The sequence below is a fragment of the Gopherus flavomarginatus genome, chromosome 25, assembly GCF_025201925.1.
Source record: "Gopherus flavomarginatus isolate rGopFla2 chromosome 25, rGopFla2.mat.asm, whole genome shotgun sequence".
In the NCBI taxonomy this organism is placed as follows: Eukaryota; Metazoa; Chordata; order Testudines; family Testudinidae; genus Gopherus; species Gopherus flavomarginatus.
Window position 1 is genome coordinate 534,740 of NC_066641.1, and position 18,929 is coordinate 553,668.

Genomic DNA, 18,929 nt, shown 5'->3' on the forward strand with positions numbered 1-18,929 from the left:
CCTCCTGCAGACCCAGCTGGCATTACCCTGGCACTGCCACGCGTCAGTCCCTCACATCACGTCAGAGGTGAAAGAAATCCATGTTTTTCTTCTCAGTTCTAGCTGAAGAAGTGAAGCCCCTCTGTGAAACAGCCTCCAGGGGAACAGGTGTGCCCTGAACTCTGCAACCTTCATGGGCAACGTTTGAATGATTCCGTCCTCATAGTGCTCTGTCTGTTGTAGCAGTGGGCTAACAGACTTGCATCTTGTAGCTAATTAGCAACCAGAGCTATCCAGTGTTGGGGCCTTGTGCAGATACAACTGCCCTCTTGCTATAAAGGCTAAGAATTCAAGCCCGCTGGGTATAGATCTAAAAATTAACTTAGCAATTTTTCCCCTCCCAGCTTGCTTATATGGTGGAATTATTAATGGCTTCTAGCACTAGTGCCCCAAGTATTCCCCAGGTAAAGAAGCTAAGGGAGGAGAAGGCTGGGTGATTTCTGATAAAGAGCCTTGATAGACAAGGGCAAGCCAGGGAAACAGGATACAGTTTGAGGGACTGCTTAGGAATCTGGGGTGTGGCAGGTTGAATCAGACCAGTGTCCATCTAGGCCAGCGTCTTGTCTTCAACAGGGCTAGAAGCAGCTGCTTGAGAGGAAGGTAACCTGCCCCTAGGAAAAGTCTCCTCCTCACTCCTTGTAAGGAGCAGCAGGTCAAGAACATGGGGTTGCAGAGTCCTTGGCAGCAGCCATCTCCATGCCAGCACCTAATAGCTGTGGCAGTGAACACACTGTGGGTCATGTGGGCCGACTGACAGGACATTCCTGATTGCTGATTGGCCTGGACATACTATTTAAGCCTGGGGAGGATACAGGAAGTTTGTGCAACTAGGTGGATCCCCGGCTAGTTGTTGCTACAGACCTAGCTTCTTCACTCTGGTTCCTGAGGCTGGCTTTTCCCTCCTGGGGAAACCAGATACCTGGTTTCTGACTCGGCTTTGTCGTCTGCTTCTGACTTCTGGTTTGTGACCTTGCCTTTACCTCCTGGCCCTGACTCTTGGCTCCTGACTTGGCCTCAACTCCAAATTCTGTTCCTGATTCTATGCTGACCCACGACTCTGATTCCTGATGTCTGACTCTGGCTTTAGCCAAGAGGCCGGAGGCCCATGAGCTGGCTCTGACAGCTTGCCCAGACCATCTAACCCTACCGCATCCAACGCCCTGGCGATGAAAGATGGCTTTTCAGCGCCCAGACAAACCTAAGGGTTTCTGGATATGCCAGAGTGGATTGTTTAAATATAGGCAGAAAATCAGGCTCCACGTGCTTGAATGATGCAGATGTTTCAGAAAATAAAAATTGGTGTGACCAGGTAACCCATGTGCAGGTGGGAAATGCTGCATTCAAAGCTCGGGGCACTAGCCCGTCCCCGGAACAAGGCCCCACCATGCCTTTGCCTGAACAGTTTGACAGGGACCAGCAGAAGTTCAGAGGCATCATAAACCAGTCTGCTTCCTCTTCATATTTTGTCCTCAGGTCTTCCTCATTGAACAGGCCAAGGTGGGAATGGTGATAAGGCTGCTGTTGGGAGATGCCTTAGACTGGGTGAAGGACATAAATCCACGCCGTGTAGAGGCCAAGCATAGGAGTTTATTACACACAGCGCTGGCAGAGTGTCACCTGGCTCAGAGACACTGTCAATTAATTGATTACAATAGAATATATAGGTTTTCCATGGGTGGGGGAAAGTGATGGGGTAGGCAGTTCCACACCCTGGGATAGGTTTTGCAGCAAGACAAGCTAGCACATTAGCCAATGGTTCAAAGGTTACATAATGTCTCCGCCCATGGTCTCAAGTTAACATTTAATTAATACTTTGATAAAATATTATTAGTACTAAATATATATGTTGAATTCTGATTTGGGGTCCATAGAAATGGAGTAACTCTTCTGATTGTCCAATGGGTACATTCCTAGGGGTTAAAGCAAAGAAACAGTGAAAGTATATGGCAATAAAGATTGTCCCCTTTATGTCTTAAGGCAGGCACTGGTCCTTGGGAAGGGAGGTAGGAGGCTGTCATATCTTATACTGACATGTACCAACTTTTCATAAACTCAAGGTTGGATCTGTGGGAAGGATGTTCCCTACAGAAGAAACTGACACAATAGGAACAGGGATCCTTTATTCAATTTGCAACTCTGAATAAGACACAATTATTTAGTTCTTAGCTCCAACACCTGGCAATTTGCTGACCAGGCCTATTTTAGCAAAACAAAATTATCTGTTTACCCAGCTTTCTCTTAGCTAATCACTATTTGCTAGGCCTCTGGTCTCTTGACGAAACTCTGGACTTTGGGTCTGAGAAAGAGCTGGCACAATCCAAATACCAATGGAGTGGTTGTTATATAAAATGCACATGGATTTTAACCCTTCACTGGGCCTGCCTTAGACTGGGCCTCTCCCATACTGGAGCAGGGCAGCAAAGCAAATGCCTTCCTAAGAGCTTTCTCTACCATCTTTAGCCACCTCCATCTCACCCACTCAGCCACAGCTGCCATTTCAAGGCCGGCTACCACATATGCCATTTGGTTTCCTCAGCTCACTGAATGTACCGAGTGGTATGGGGCAGCCCAGATGTGCCAGTTCAGGGCAGGGCTCAGTGAAGAGATCAAACATGTGTTAGCTCAGGTGAAGGATTCCACAGATTTAACTGCGTTCATGGACTTGACTGTTCACATTGATAAATGACTGCATGAGCAAAGAGAGGAGAAGAGCGGTCCCACTCCAACACCTCCAGACGAGAATCCTGAGGCTATGCAAGTGGACCTGACCTGAAGGTGGCTGACTGTCACATCATCATGGTTCTTCTTCCTCAACAAGCTATTCTGTTACTATAGTAAGGTGTGCCTCACACTTGCTTCGTGTCCCTTAAGAACCCTTACTCCGCAGGGGTCAAGAACAAATGAGCCCAGGCCCTGTAGGTGGGCTAGACCTGCGAAAAACCTCAGAGCTACCCCTTGGAATGCCTTCCAAACTCTGTCTGGGACCTGTCCTGGGTCACTAAGACTCACCACACCATTAGCTGCTGGTTCAGCTGTATATCCCAGGCAAGGCCCAGAGAATTCCCCACAGTAGGCCATCATTGACAGCTTCATGAATGCAGAGATGGCCTGGGCTCTGTGAATTCTTGTCCCAACAGAAACCACACCTGGTTTTGTGGTGACAATAGATGGGACCCTCCTGTCCTCAGGACCAGTGACTTAGGAGACCATGTCACTGTGAACAGAGGCTGTGATAGAGGGAAACCAAGAAGTATTGCAGTTTAGTATAATCCATTGCCCTCATTTCCCTTTGAACTTTGGCATAACTTGGCTGGCATAACCAATCCATTCATCCATCTGAGAGCAAAAGGTTATCTTCTCTTCTGCATACTGCAGGCCGGTCTGCCTCTGCACTGTGGACCACAAATCCCTGGACCCTGGGTCTCATTGCCAGACAACAGCAACCCAAGCATTGTCTAGACCCCATGCCTCAGTCATCAGCCAGAGTATATGCTCCTCAGGAATGACCCTCCATGTTCATAAAAAATATCAAGACTATGCCAACATCTTTGAAAAAAGTAATGCAGATACACAGCTCCCATATTGAGACTACAACTGTTCAATAGACTTGCAGCCCAGAGCCAAAGTTCCATATGGCTGGATCTATGTGATGTCAGAGCTGGAATTCATAGTCCTCTGTTGGTATATCCAGGAGAACCTAGCTAAGGGATTCAGCAGTCACTCAACATCTCCTGCCAGAGCTACTGTTCTTTCTGTAAAGAAAAGAGATGGGTCCCTTTCCCAGGTACTTGGCTGCTGGGGCTTGCCCAGATGCTCAAGGTCTAACTGATCGCCATAGTTGGGGTCAGGAAGGTGTGATGGAGTAGGAGCTGTCTGCATGGGGGATGGGAGAGCCGGGGATGTCTTTAGGTGAGGGACAGGATCTTTAAGCCTGTAACCTGAGCCAGGTAGGGGGGAGGGGGTTAGCACCTTGGGCTGGGAAGCTGGACAAAGGAATCGGCTGGGTGGAGGAGGGGCAGTTCAGTTTCGGTTTTGGGCAGGATGAGGGGAATTCAGGGGTTCCTATGCTGGACCCAAGCACCCTGAAACTCCAGAAGGACTTGATTGAGGGGTCCTGACTGTGCCTGCAAGCTCTGCTGTAACCTGCATTCCTGTTGTCCAATAAATCTTCTGTTTTATTGGCTGGCTGAGAGTCACTGTGGGTCCCAGGAAGAGGGGTGTAGGACCGGACCCCCCCACACACTCCATGACAGAAGGAATTTTCCCCTGGGTTGGATTGGCAGAGAGCCTTAGGGTTTATTGTCTTCCTCCACTAAATGGAGCATGGGTCACTTGCAGGTTTAAACTAGTATAAATGGTGAATTCACTGTAACTTGAAGTCTTTAAACCATGATTTGAGGACTTTGGTATCTCATCCAGAGGTTAGAGGTCTATTACAGGAGTGGGTGGGTGAGGTTCTCTGGCCTGCAAAGTGAAGGAGGTCAGACTACATGATCATGATTGTTCCTTCGGACCTTAAGGTCTATGAGTAGACTACCAAGCGCTAGACCAAGTGATGGTTTGAGACTGATAATCCCTGCCACTAATCTTGGAACCGTTGGACCGCGTATGATCTGCTCAGGTGTTCACCAAGCAGAATCTTTGAGGGGCCTACAATTTAGTACACATCCGAGCGAGGGACTAGTGGAAGACCTCCTTCCAAATATGCCATGGACACTTTGAATATTCAATCATGCCATTTGGCCTCACTAATGCCCCAGCTACTTTTCAGAACTTAATTAACAACATATTCAAGGATATTCTAGACCAAGAGTCTAGTGGTAGCCAACCTGGATGATATTCTCATCTTCTCAGAGGACTAAAACAGACTGACCAGCATATCTGGGCCATACCACAGAGGCTCCAGCAACATGGCCTGTGCACCAAACCTGAGACCTACTCATTTGACTAGACATCCCTGGTGTTCCTAGGTACATCCTCTCCACAGTGGGCATCCAGTAGATCCCAAGAAGAGAGAGGTTATCCATGGATAACCTCATGGAGTGTCAGAGGTACAATGATTCACAGGCTTCACAACCTTTTATCAGTGCTTTATCTCAGACTTCTTGAGGCACATACCACCCCTGATGGCCCTCTTCTGAATGCCTGCCAAGTTCCCCTGGATATCGGAGGCTCAGCTCTCTTTCTAGTGATTCAAAGCTGCTTTCACTGAGGGTCCCACAGTGGTACATGTAGAGCCACCCTGCTCATTTGTGTAGAAGCTGATGCATCCAGAGTGGCTTTTGAGGCAGCACTTTCCCAGAGCCGCAGGCCCTAACACCTACTGCATCTATTTGCCTATTATTCTCTGAAGCTGTCCTCCTGGAAAAAAATACAGGATTCTCAACAAAGAACTACTCACAATCAAGTTCAGCTTTAAGGAGTGATGCCACTACCTCAAGGGGGATGGAGGAGGGGGGCAGTATCCAATATAGTTATACACATACCACAAGAACCTTGACTATTTATACAAGACCAAAGCCCTGAACCAAAGACAGTTCTATTGGGCACTATTCTTTTCCCATTTTGATTTTGCCACTGTGTATCAACTGGAAACCAAGAATGGCAAAGTGGACATCTTATTGCGCAAAGGAGAGTACTACAAGGAGGAAGAAACCCCTACCTGGCGAAAAGTCCCTCCTCCCGAAACCCCATAACTTCCTCAATGCTGCAATGCAACAGGATCTTCTTACTCTGATCTGGCTGGCTTCCCAAAGTGACCTGCTGGCTCAGAAGGTTGCAGCCTCCCCAGAGCAACCCAGAAGTAATACCAAGAGACTGCATACCATGATAGATGGAATAAGATATGTTAGCAGCTGCATCTACATCATGTAAAAGTGCCCCTGATTAGAAGTGTTCCAGATATGCCACGATGTCCCCAGTGTGCCATTCCAGTCACTCAAAAATCTTATGTCTAATCTCTCACCTTTTTTGGTGTCCCAGGAGGTAGACAAATATTTGGACCAATATCAACTCCTGCTATATATGTGTTTGTGCATAAAACCCCTCAGCACCCTTATGCTCCTAAAAAACCCCTTTCAACCCTAGGGAATGATCACCTTGGACTTTATCAAAGAACTCCCTGAATTCAATGGATATATCACTATGCTCATGGTAGTAGACCTGTTGACACTTCCTCCCTTGTGCCCAATTGTCCACAGCCACAGCTCAACTTCTGTTTGCATATGTCTTTCATCCCTGACCACATAAGATCTAACAGAGGGTCCCAGCTCATCTCCAGTTTTTGGTGCGACATTCTCCAACTATTAAACATCCATATCTGCATGTCATCTGTGTACCACAGCCAGTTAAACAGAAAGAGTAAACTGAGTGCTGGAGTGTTGTTTCAATCCACTCTCTTCCCATAATCCAAGTTCGCATATAACAATACCGACGATGTTTCCACAAGCCAAAGCTCCTTTTTCACCAATTAGGGATTTCATCCCATACTCCCAATTGCCTCCCACACCTCACCAGCCTGTGATTGGTTCAGCATATCCTCCGTATCCAGGAAGAAATCAAGGAACACTTGGCAGAGGCAAAGGAAGCCTACAAATGATCGGAAGATCACCAAAGACAGGCAGGCACAGAATTCACGGTAGGCCAGAAGAGCTGACTGTCTGATATCTCAGACCATTTCAGATTTTCCAACTCATAGAATCATAAAATATCAGGGTTGGAAGGGACCTCAGGAGGTCAACTAGTCCAATCCCCTGCTCAAAGCAGGACCAATCCCCAACTAAATCCCTGCCAGGGCTTTGTCAAGTCTGACCTTAAAAACCTCTAAGGAGGGAGATTCCACCACCTTCCTAGGTAACCCATTTCAGTGCTCCACCACTCTCCTAGTGAAATAGTGTTTCCTAATATCCAAATTAAACCTTCCCCACTGCAACTTGAGACCATTACTCCTTGTTCTGTCATCTGCTACCACTGAGAACAGTCTAGATCCATCCTCTTTGAAACCCCCTTTCAGGTAGTTGAAAGCAGCTATCAAATCCCCCCTCATTCTTCTCTTCTGCAGACTAAACAATCCCAGTTCCCTTAGCCTCTCCTCATAAGTCATGTTCTCCAGCCCCCTAATCATTTTTGTTGCTCTCCGCTGGACTCTTTCCAGTTTTCCACGTCCTTCTTGTAGTGTGGGGCCCAAATCTGGACACAGTACTCCAGATGAGGCCTCACCAATGTCGAATAGAGGGGAACTATCTGCTGACAATGCTCCTACTTATACAGCCCAAAATGCCTTTAGCCTTCTTGGCAACAAGGGCTCACTGTTGACCCATATCCAGCTTCTTGTCCACTGTAACCCCTAGGTTCTTTTCTGCAGAACTGCTTCCTAGCCACTCAGTCCCTAGTCTGTAGCAGTGCACGAGATTCTTCCTTCTTAAGTGCAGGACTCTCACTTGTCCTTCTTGAACTTCATGAGGTTTCTTTTGGCCCAATCCTCTATTTGTCTAGGTCCCTCTGTATCCTGTCCCTACCCTCCAGCATATCTACCACTCCTCCCAGTTTAGTGTCATCTGCAAACTTGCTGAGGATGCAATTCACGGCATCCTCCAGATCATTAATGAAGATATTGAACAAAACCGTCCCCAGGACCGACCCTTGGGGCACTCCACTTGCTACCGGCTGCCAACTAGACATGGTTTACTAATTTACTCCCTAACTATTAAACTCCGCTTGCTGAGGCTGCTCAAAATACACCCTGTTTTCCATATCTCCCTTTTGAAACCATTCAACAGAAACCTGCTTCCCAGCCACGTGCATCCCGCCTCTCCCAGTGCCATAAGGAATACCTAGCCTGGATCATATGGCGCTCCAAGATAAAGCAGGGTAAATCATGGAATCTTGTGGACTGGGATGAGTATGGTCCTGAGGAGCAGTCCTGGTAACTGGCCCAACACGTACATTTCCCTGCTGTCATAGAAGCATTTCACAGAAGCCCAGCAATGCCACAGGGTGGCCACAATGTAAGGAGTAGCAGGTCTAGAATCTGGGTCTGCAGAGTCTCCAGGGAACAACCACTTCCATGCTAGCATTAACAGCTGTGGTAGTGGAAGCACTTGGCAGGTCATGAGCCTTATCAGCCCACACCATAGGACATGCCACCCATGGTGGGCCTGACTGATAGGCCATTCCTGATTGGCCCAGATATACTACTTAAGCTTGGAGTGGCTACAGGAAGTTTGTCTGTGCAACTAGGTGGTTCCCCAGCTAGCTGCTGGTACAGACCCTGCTTCCTTGCACTGCTTCTGGTTCCTGATCTTTCCTTTTCCCTCCTGGCTCTGATGGCCACTTTCTGACCCAGCTTTGTCTCCTGTTTCTTACCGGGACCTCAGCCTTATCTCCTGGCCCCGACTTTTGGCTCCTGACTTGGCCTTGGCTCCTGAGACTGGCCACTGGTTCCTGACCTCAGATGGGCCCACGACTCCAATTCCTGAAATATGGCTCCGGCTCTAGCCACTGGACTGACTGCCCGCGACCCAGCTCTGACGTCTCATCAGTCAGAGGCTGCACAGTGCTCTGGAGAGGGAAGGTTTACATCCCTCCCTAAGCTCCTAGCTGCTCTGTCCTCACTGACAGAGCGGTGGAAGTTCTACTGTCCAGTGCTTTTGGAACCCTACTAAAGCTCTTGTCCTCAGAAAAGGCGCTTGTGCTCTGTCCTCCCGCCGTCCCCAAACTGTGTGCTCCACATGGACAGGACAGCAAGGGCATGGCTGCAAAGCAAGTGAGCAGAGATGGGGCATGGGCATCAGAGCACAAGACCAAGATGGAGCATCAAGTGAAACAGCCCCAGGCAGCATCATGGTGCCAGAAACCAGAGGCTGGCATGCGGTCGATGCGCTTCACAAGCAGGTGAGCTGCTGTGGGCACTGCTCCACTGGTGACATTCTTATGGACTATCACTTGGTTCCACCTTATTTGTTGGGTACTCCACCACCAGCCACTTGAACCTCGTCGTAGCCCAGCGCTGCTGGGCCTGGGAAGAGCATGTCAGAGAGCTCTGCTGTGTGCACAGGGAGTGGACCAGAGATTGTTCACCATTCCCCGGGCTCAGCAATAACAACCATCTCCTTTGCTCTTGCTGGATCCAATTCCACCCTGCAGTAAGTGGGGTGGCACCTTTTGCAGTCAGTAGAGATGCACTTGCTTAGACAAGGTCTGAGGGTGTCAACTGGGTGCTTGCGGGGATCAGGAAGGATTCCTCCCTCCCTGTAGCAGGGTGGATACCCGCTCCAGCTCTGACAGGGTTAAAATCAGCCCTGGGAGAGGGCTAGAGGGCTGAGAAAACAGCCCAGGCTGAGTGTGGAGCAGGCTCAGCTGGGGCCACGCACCAGTTAGGGCCCAGCTGGCCCTATAAAGGCTTGAGCCAGGAGCTCAAGCAAACAGTCTCTCTCTGGATGTAGAGGGAGACGGGCCTGGCTGCAGGGAGCTAGAGACATGGTACCTGAGTGGAGCAGGGCTGGGGAAAGGCAAAGGAGCTGGGGAGATCCAGCCTGGAAAGCCCCAGGCTGTGGCCTCGCATTGGGCTAATAGATACTGGGGGTTGCAGAGGGCAGCCCAGGGGTAGGCAAAGCCAGCAGGTCCAAACCCAACCTTGCCAGTGATGAGTAGGCTGATACTGCAGTCTGCCCCAGGGTGCGGGGGCTAGACGATGACTGGCAGTAGCTGTATAAGGCGAGGTGGAGATAGTGGGTGGGGGTTCCCTGGGGAGGGGATACTCTAAGACTGAGAGGTTACTGTCAGGGGGCAGCACCCCAGATAACAGGGCACCGGGTCTGGGAAGGATGCAGGGCCCAGAGGTAAGGTGGATTACCAGCCTGCAGGGGGCACTCCAGGACGCTGGAGCTAATTCCCTGATATGACCAGCAGGAGGTGCTGCAGGGGCGAGTCCCGCACGCTTACACTCCCCATCCCATGCACAATGGGCCACAGGTGTCTGGGGTTTTTTTGGCCTTCCTCTGAAGAATCAACGACTGGCAACAGGACACCAGACAGCATGGGTGTCAAGGTTCCTCCCCCACTCTGAACTTTAAGGTACAGATGTGGGAACCTGCAAAAACACTTCTAAGCTTAACTACCAGCTTAGATCTGGGTTCGCTGTCACCATCCAGATTCCTCCGTGTCTGGAACACCCCCTTTCCCCCAAAAACCTTCCCCTCCCTGGGTAGCCTTGAGAAGCTTTTTCACCAAGTTCCTGGTGAACACCGATCCAACCCCTTGGATCTTAACACAAGGAGAATTTAACCATCCCCCCTCCTTTCCCCCACCAGTTCCTGGTGAGTCCAGATCCAATCCCCTTGGATCTTAAAACAAGGAAAAATCGATCAGGTTCTTAAAAAGAAAGCTTTTAATTAAAGAAAGAAAGGTAAAAATCATCTCTGTAAAATCAGAATGGAGAATACTTTACAGGGTAATCAGATTCATATAGCCCAGAGGAACGCCCTCTAGCCTTAGGTTCAAAGTTACAGCAAACAGAGGTAAAATCCTCTCAGCAAAAAGGAACATTTACAAGTTGAGAAAACAAAAATAAAACTAACACGCCTTGCCTGGCTGTTACTTACAAGTCTGAAACATGAGAGACTGGTTCAGAAAGACTTGGAGAGCCTTGATTGATGTCTGGTCCCTCTTAGTCCCAAGAGCAAACAACCCCCAAAATAAAGAGCACAAACAAAAGACTTCCCCCCACCAAGATTTGAAAGTATCTTGTCCCCTTATTGGGCCTGTGGTCAGGTGTCAGCTAGTCTAGGTGAATTTCTTAACCCTTTACAGGTAAAAGAGGCATTAACCCTTAACTATGGCTTGGTCTACACTACACGTTTAAACCGAGTTTAGCAGCATTAAACCGATGTAACCCTGCACCCGTCCACACAACGAGGCCCTTTATATCGATATAAAGGGCTCTTTAAACCGGTTTCTGTACTCCTCCCTGAAGAGAGGAGTAGTGCTGAAATCGGTATTGCCATGTCGGATTAGGGTTAGTGTGGCTGCAAATCGACGGTATTGGCCTCCGGGTGGTATCCCACAGTGCACCATTGTGACCGCTCTGGAAAGCAATCTGAACTCGGATGCACTGGCCAGGTAGACAGGAAAAGCCCCACGAACCTTTGAATTTCATTTCCTGTTTCCCCAACATGGAGCTCTGATCAGCCTGGGTGGCGATTCAGTCCCAAATCCAAAAAGAACTCCAGCATGGACCGTACGGGAGATACTGGATCTGATCATTGTATGAGGAGACAAATCTGTTCGATCCAAGCTCCATTACAGAAGATGAAATGCCAAAGCATTTGAAAAAAATCTCCAGGCTATGAAACAGAATCCACAGCACAGTGCTGTGTGACAAGCCTAACGGAAAGCCAAAAAATCAAATGGACGCTCATGAAAGGAGGGAGGGGGTACTGAGGACTCCAGCTATCCCACAGTCCCCGCAGTCTCCGAAAAGTATTTGCATTTTTGGCTGAGCTCCCAATGCCTGTAGGGTCAAACACATTGTCCGGGGTGGTTCAGGGTATATCTCGTCAATTTACCCCTCCCTTCCCCCCCATGAAAGAAAAGGGGAAAAAAATCATTTCTTGACGTTTTTCAATGTCACCATATGTCTACTGCATGCTGCTGGTAGATGCAGTGCTGCGGCACTGAACAGTAGCATCCTCTCCCCTCTCCTCTCCTCCCCTCTGGCAGATGGTACAGTGCAAAATGACTGATAGCTGTCCTCATCATCCTGTGAGTGCTCCTGGTTGGCCTCGGTGAGGTCGGCCTGGGGCTCCTGGGTAAAAATAGGAATGACTCCTGGTCATTCCCGGCAGATGGTACAGAATGGCTGGTATCTGTCTTCATCATAGCAACTGGGGGCTGAGCTCCATCAGTCCCCCACCTTTCATGTCTAAATAAAAGATTCTGTACTGCCTGGACTATCATAGCAGTGGGATGCTGGTCTCCTCTCCGCCCCACCATTTAATGTCCTGCCTGGACTATCATAGCAGCTGGAGGCTGCCTCCCCCTCATTTTATCTCATTAAAAAGTCAGTGTTTCTTATTCCTGCATTCTTTATTACTTCATCACACAAATGGGGGGACACTGCAATGGTAACCCAGGAATGATGGGGGAGCAGGGAAGCAATGGGTGGGGTTGTTGCAGGGGCACTCCCTAGAATGGCATGCAGCTCATCATTTCTGCAGGATCTGACATGGAGCGGCTGTGCTCTCTGGTTCTCTAGTACACTTGCTCCATATTCTAAGCAGGACTGACTCTATTTTTAGATAAAACATAAAGGAGAGAAGTCATTCCCATTTTTGTCTTTGCGCCCCTGGCTGACCTCAGCGAAGGCCAGCCAGGAGCACCCATGACAGCAGCAGACGGTACGGAACGACTGATAACTGTCATCTCATGGCCAATTTACAATAGCACGGCAGACGGTACAGAACAACTGATAACAGTCATCTCATCGCCAATTTACAATGGCATGGCAGATGGTACAATAGGGATGGTAACCATCTCTGCTGCTTTGGAAAGGCAAATGAATGCTGCTGTGTAGCGCTGCAGTACCGCCTCTGTCAGCAGCATCCAGTACGCATACTGTGACAGTGACAAAAGGCAAAACAGGCTCCATGGTTGCCATGCTGCGGCGTCTGCCAGAGCAATCCAGGGAAAAAGTGCGTGAAATGATTGTCTGCCGTTGCTTTCACGGAGAAAGGAATGAGTGACGACATTTACCCAGAATCACCTGCGACACTGTTTTTGCACCATCATGCATAGGGATCTCAATCCAGAATTCCAATGGGCGGGGGAGACTGCAGGAACTATGAGATAGCTACGGGATAGCTACCCACAGTGCAATTTTCCAGAAATCGACGCTAGCCTCGGTACATGGACGCACACCACTGAATTTTTGTGCTTTGTGTGGCCGCGTGCACTCGACTTTATACAATCTGTTTTACAAAACCGGTTTATGTAAAATTGGAATAATTCTGTAGTGTAGACGTACCCTATCTGTTTACGACAGTGGGCCAGCGCTCTGAGATGGTTCAAAAAATCCTTTGCCTGGCTGGGTCATGCTCGCATGATCAGGGGCAAACTGAGCTGCTAGACCTGGGGTCAGGAGGAATTTTCCCCAGAGCAGAATGGAGGGATATTGGGGGAGAGAGAGGGAGGGGCACCTTCCTCTGCAGCCTGGGGCATGGATTGACTTTGGGGATCATCAGATATATTTCACATAGTCCATTCCCAGGTCTCCGCTGGCGCCGCACAACTGCTCAGTGTTATGAGGACTGAAATGCTTTAGCTAACGTCATTGGGCTCAGTACATTGGGAGCGAGGTGAAATGTAATGGCCTCTGCTATGCAGAGGGTCGCACTGGATGATCTAATGGTCCCTTCTGTCCTTAAATTCTATGAAGTAATGGACCTCAGTTTTGTATCCATCTCAATCACATTTCGTGTCAAATTCATCCCTGGGGCAGCTCCACAAGCTCCCATGGGCTGTGCTGAATTGCGCCTTCAGGTTGAAGGCCGTGGCAAGCCCGCCACTAATCATATGTCTGTTTGCCACAAAGAATGCAGAGCACACTCCAAATCACTGGGATCCTCTTCTTTCTGTAGGAAGCTTCACTGCACCAGGAATTCCATCCACATCCACTTCTTCTCCTCCTTCATAATGCGGGGAGCTGCCGTGTTCATCAAAGACTCCATGCTCTTTGCGGATGAATCCATCAATCACTGTACCATGTCAACGGTAAGAGAGTGCTCAGCAGATGGGGTTGGCTCCTTCCTGGGCTGGCCTGGTGCTTTTGCATCAACCTGCTTGTGAAAAGGCTCAGAGAAGAGCCCATGTGAACCTTTTTCTCTCTCCCTCACCAGGTGAACTGCAAAGTGGCCATTGCTTTCTTCCAGTACTCCGTGCTGGCCAACTTCTACTGGCTCCTCGTAGAGGGGATGTACCTGCAAACACTGCTGCTGTTCACCTTCACCTCTGACAAGAGGTATTTCTGGTGGTACACTCTCATTGGCTGGGGTGAGTAAAGCGAATGCTGGTGAAATGCACTAAACCTGGGACATCCATAGCGAGGACGGTTAAAGAAGGGACAAAGGTTCTAGGAATCTTCCCAGAGCAGCCTATTAGCTGACAATTGTAGACCAAAGCAGAGCTGAAACTTCTGTGTACGAAACTTTTCTTCAGTGGGGAGAAAAAAAATGCAGATTTAGCAATGCCGAAACATCTTGTGAATTTGACCAATTTTTGGTTCAAACTGAAATTTTTTCCATGACTTTTTTTTTAATTTTCCATGAGCCAAAAAAATCTGTTTGCCTGTTTCTCTACCAAAGGTGGCCCCCACCACTGAATCGTTGTTAGACTGGCTCCACTGAAGGAAGCAGAGCAAGGGATGGGCCAGTGACTAGGGGGCTTGTCTAAGACTCCAGAGGGCTCTGTCTCTGCATTGTGTGGTTTCTCTGGGTCTTAGTTCCTCACCTGCATATAAGGATAATAGCCCTGCCTCAGAGGGGACTTGTGAGGTGTACGTATAAAGACTCTGTTAATTGGTGGGGCATGTAATTATCTAACATAGAACAACTTGTGTTCTGTCATTGGTTTCAATTGAGCCAGGATTTCACCTTGGATCTTTGGGGCAAAGATGTTTGCAAACCATCTAGCAACTGGGACCCCTGGATGCTGCCATAGTGTATGAGTTCTCTGCAGAGTCAGTCCTTCTGGAGAGAGCCCACCTTTCTCTAGGTTGACTGTTATTTTCACAGGGTGGGCTGGGTGTGGGCCAACCTACTGGCTGGAGCTGGTGGGAATAATGAGGTGGGGGGAACAGTTTCACAAAAATATTTGAAATGCCAAAGTTGGTTTCGCTGCAGGAGTCTAAAATGGGCCCACCTTTTGTTGTTCCATGAGATTTTTGTATTGACATTTTGATAGAAATTGTTATTGAAATATTTCGTTTGTTAAAGAATTGGTAAATGAAGAATGTCCATGATGATTTGAAAAAAGCATAGACAAAGAAATCACTAAAATTGTCATGCAGACTAGACAGTGTAGCAATGGTGACAGTCTGTCACAGAGAATTCAGTCAAACTAGTTTGTCAATGAAAAACACTTTTGTTCTAAAAACTTCAAGTCCTACTCTTGACCCAGTGTAACAAAGGACCCAGGTGCTGCTGGAGGGGATGTAGCATATCAAGGGCCTGTGTATAGGGCAGGGTCATAGTAGGGGACAGGACAGGTGAAAATATTGCAGATTTTTCAGCCACCAACTATCTGAAGATCTCAACATGCTTCACAAAGGAAGATCAGAATAGATGGATGGGAGTATATGGGGATGGATAGGAGCAGGCAAGTGTATGGGGATAGAGAAATGGATCCATGTTCACCATCATGGACAGAGGAGCATGCAGCTGCTAGCAGAAGAAGATGCAGCTGCTGGGATCAGAGCCAGGAGCTGCGTGCCTCATACTGGATCAGGTGGAAGGACAGGCACAGAGTGGTTCAGCAATGAGTCTCATGACAAGTCAGTGGGACAATCCCTAGTCCCACCTTCCTGCTCTAACCACTGGACCATACTGTCATGTCTGAGTCCTTTTATGTATTGCTGCCTTTTTTTTGAGTGGGTGGCGGTCACCTGGCATAGCGAACCTCTTCTGCCAGCTCTCCAATGGTTGACACAGCCATCAGCAGGAAGAGTGTACCTCTTGGAGCACATGAATTATGAGGAGAGGCTGAGGGAACTGGGATTATTTAGTCTGCAGAAGAGAAGGGGATGGGACTTGATAGCTGCTTTCAACTACCTGAAAGGGGGTTCCAAAGAGGATGGATCTAGACTGTTCTCAGTGGTAGCAGATGACAGAACAAGGAGTAATGGTCTCAAGTTGCAGTGGGAGAGTTTTAGGTTGGATATTAGGAAAACCTTTTTCACTAGAAGGGTGGTGAAGCACTGGAATGGGTTACCTAGGGAGGTGGTGGAATCTCCTTCCTTAGAGGTTTTTAAGGTCAGGCTTGACAAAGCCCTGGCTGGGATGATTTCGTTGGGAATTGGTCCTGCTTTGAGCAGGGGGCTGGACTAGATGACCTCCTGAGGTCCCTTCCAACCCTGATATTCTAGGATTCCACATTGTCCTGCCCACGAATGCCACACTGTGTCTCACACTCCACACCAAGAGGCTCAAGCTTTGAGCAGAGTGGGAAGCATCCCTTGAGCATGAACTTCCCTGACACCCGGTCTGCGGTGGGCAGAGAGGGGCAGGAGAGCATCTCTCCCATTGGAGATGGAGGTGCTGTGGATTTGCTAGGATCTGTTATCCATGCTGGGGGGGGGGGCATGGAAGCTCCTTCCTCAGTCACGGTAGGACTCTGCCATCCTGTGGGAGAACAATTGGCCTCTTTCCTTGCAGGTGTCCCTATGCTCATTGTGAGCTTGTGGATCTTCGCCCGGCTACAATATGACAACCATGGGTAAGAACCGCTCATCTCCCAGCCCCTTTATCTAAGAGTGTCACTAAAACCTGTGCATCCCCAATAAGTTCATGTCCCGTGGGGCATGACTGGAGCCAGATGAGTGACATGGAGCCTCTAGTTCTAGAGAGCAGCCATTACACACCCCAGGGGTGGGGGGCGCTGCTCCAACAGCTAATCTGGGGGTTTTCCTGTGCTGACAGCTAAAAACTGATTTCCATTGTCAAAGGGAATGTCCCCCAAGACCCCCCAGCCTGATCCAGCATTTCAGAGACCATGTCAAGGCTTCTAAATCCTGCACGTGAGATCCTGGTCTCACTGGGCAACCTCCCAGCCCAGGTCTGAGATCTGGGGCTAGTCCAAGAGCTCTAAAAATTGCTGTGTAGGTGTTGCTTGGAAATGGCTCAGGCTGGAGCTTGAGCTCTGACACCTCCCCACTTCCCCACCCCAAGGCTTTAGAGGCTGAGCCGCAGCATCCAGACAGCTGTTTTTAGAGCCCTAATGTGAACCTGTGGGCCCAGGCTGGGAGGCTTGCTTCCAGGTGCAGTGTAGACACACCACTGAAGTCAATGACAGCTTTAACAGACTTCAATGGGGCCAGCATTTCACCGTGGGTTCCTGCCACCCCAGAGTGACCGTGGACCCTGGGGCTGCCCAAACCGACTGGCAGAATGAAGGAGGGGAGGAGAGAGGGACAACGCTTTATTATTCTCTATTTTCTGTTCTGGTGGTGTCCACAGGCCCCAGTCAGGATCAGGGCCCCTCACGATGGGCACTGTACAAGCATACACACTAGGGACAGCGTCCCAGCCTCAAAGAGTTGAAGAGCTTTGTGGTTAGAACATGGGCACTCATTTAAACATGCAGGGCTGGGTTCTTATGTAGTCTCAGGCCCCTTTATGCCATGCTGGCCAAATGAGATTGAATTTAAGTGCCAGTGCAGTGTCAAGGGGCTTCCCTGAAAAGAAGACCCTGGCCCTGGCCCACATTGCGGGGTGGTTGTGCAGATCCACTAGTGACTTTTGAGAAGAAGGGAGCCTGAGAAGGAATAATAGCTATTCTGCTATAGCAATGCCAGACAGTTTCCCTGCGTAGACAAACCTTAAGCAGTACTGATCATGGACTGGCCCCATGTCGCTTTCTCAGTGGGCTAGGCTGCCTTTTCACACCCGAACCTCTTGTTTTGTGGCGAAAAAATTGGCAATGTGAAAATGACATGACTCTCCCAGAAGTTTAGCTAGATGGCCATGCCCACCTCCCCAGTCCAATGCCAGTGGTGGCCATGCCCATCTTCCTGACCCTTTCCCCACTCATTTCAGGCCCTGCCCTTCCCTCTCTACCACTTTGTGATCGCTCACCGTGTTTAATTTTTCTTGCCTCTCTAATGTTCTTAGTTGTCCTGGGCCAGGCTAGGGGGGACCTTCCCAAGTGTCAACAGCGTCATAATGAGTACAGTCCTCTCTTCCCCCTCCCATCCCTGTAAATTTTGAAATTGTCTGAGTTTTGAATTCCCCCCTCCCCTCCTGTGTGTGTGACAATTACTCCACCACCAACTCACTAATGGATAGTGTGCAGGGAAATTGTGGCTCCCACTGCAGGAGGGCTGGCTGTAGGACCCAACACAGATCTCACATGCGCACACAGAGACACAGACAGTCCCTGCCCTGAAGAGCTTACAGATGTGCAAAACGTGGTGGCGACTTTGCAACATGATGGATAAGGCTGTGAGTTGGTCAGACTCGAACAGGGGCCACCAAACAGCCATTAGTTGGGAACAGCTGCTAACTGTTGCTGAGCTGGACTGGCTTCGGGCTGGTGACTGACAGCTGAAAGGCTCTGTAGCTTGTTAGCAGGACCTCAAGGCATCCAGACCAGCACGAGTGTCAATGTTAGCTCCAAAATCGCACGGAGGCTGGAGCTGTGCATGGGAAGCAAAAGCACAATGAGTTGGTAATGCTTCTGCACTTTCCCTGTTCTCTCCTAGGTGTTGGGATGACTATGCCAGTCTGTACTGGTGGGTGATCAAGGCTCCCATTCTCTTTGCCATCTTTGTGAGTGTGCCATGTCTTACTTTGTAAACATGTGGGTTGCCAGGCGAATGGCCTGAGAAGGGATGGGCAGCATGCCTGGGAGCCTGGGATGCCTGCAGGGAGATGGAGGAGTCCGGCCTGCGGGTTCGGGAATGTCATTGGGTGGTCAGTTCTATTTCGAGACTGAGACAAACTTTCTCTTCCTTTTGCAAGATGAACTTTCTCATCTTCCTGAATGTGATCCGAATGTTAGTGCAGAAGATTCGATCCCCTGACGTTGGCAAAAACTACAAGCAGCAGTACATGTAAGCCAAGTGTTAACACTCTCTGGCCCAGTAGTCTGGGCCCCTTCTTCAGGCTGGATAAAACCAATTG

The 18,929-nt window shown here is 49.2% G+C and overlaps 1 protein-coding gene across 1 annotated transcript in view; it reads left to right on the forward strand.

Annotated features, from left to right (window-relative positions):
- The window catches only part of LOC127040772 (vasoactive intestinal polypeptide receptor 1-like), a 66,448-nt gene that overhangs the window by 31,919 nt on the left and 15,600 nt on the right, over positions 1–18,929 (forward strand). The window contains exons 6-10 of the mRNA XM_050935356.1: positions 13,674–13,806; positions 13,932–14,085; positions 16,464–16,524; positions 18,509–18,575; positions 18,768–18,859. Of these exons, the coding sequence (XP_050791313.1) occupies positions 13,674–13,806; positions 13,932–14,085; positions 16,464–16,524; positions 18,509–18,575; positions 18,768–18,859 (507 nt within the window). The remainder of the gene's footprint in view (positions 1–13,673; positions 13,807–13,931; positions 14,086–16,463; positions 16,525–18,508; positions 18,576–18,767; positions 18,860–18,929) is intronic.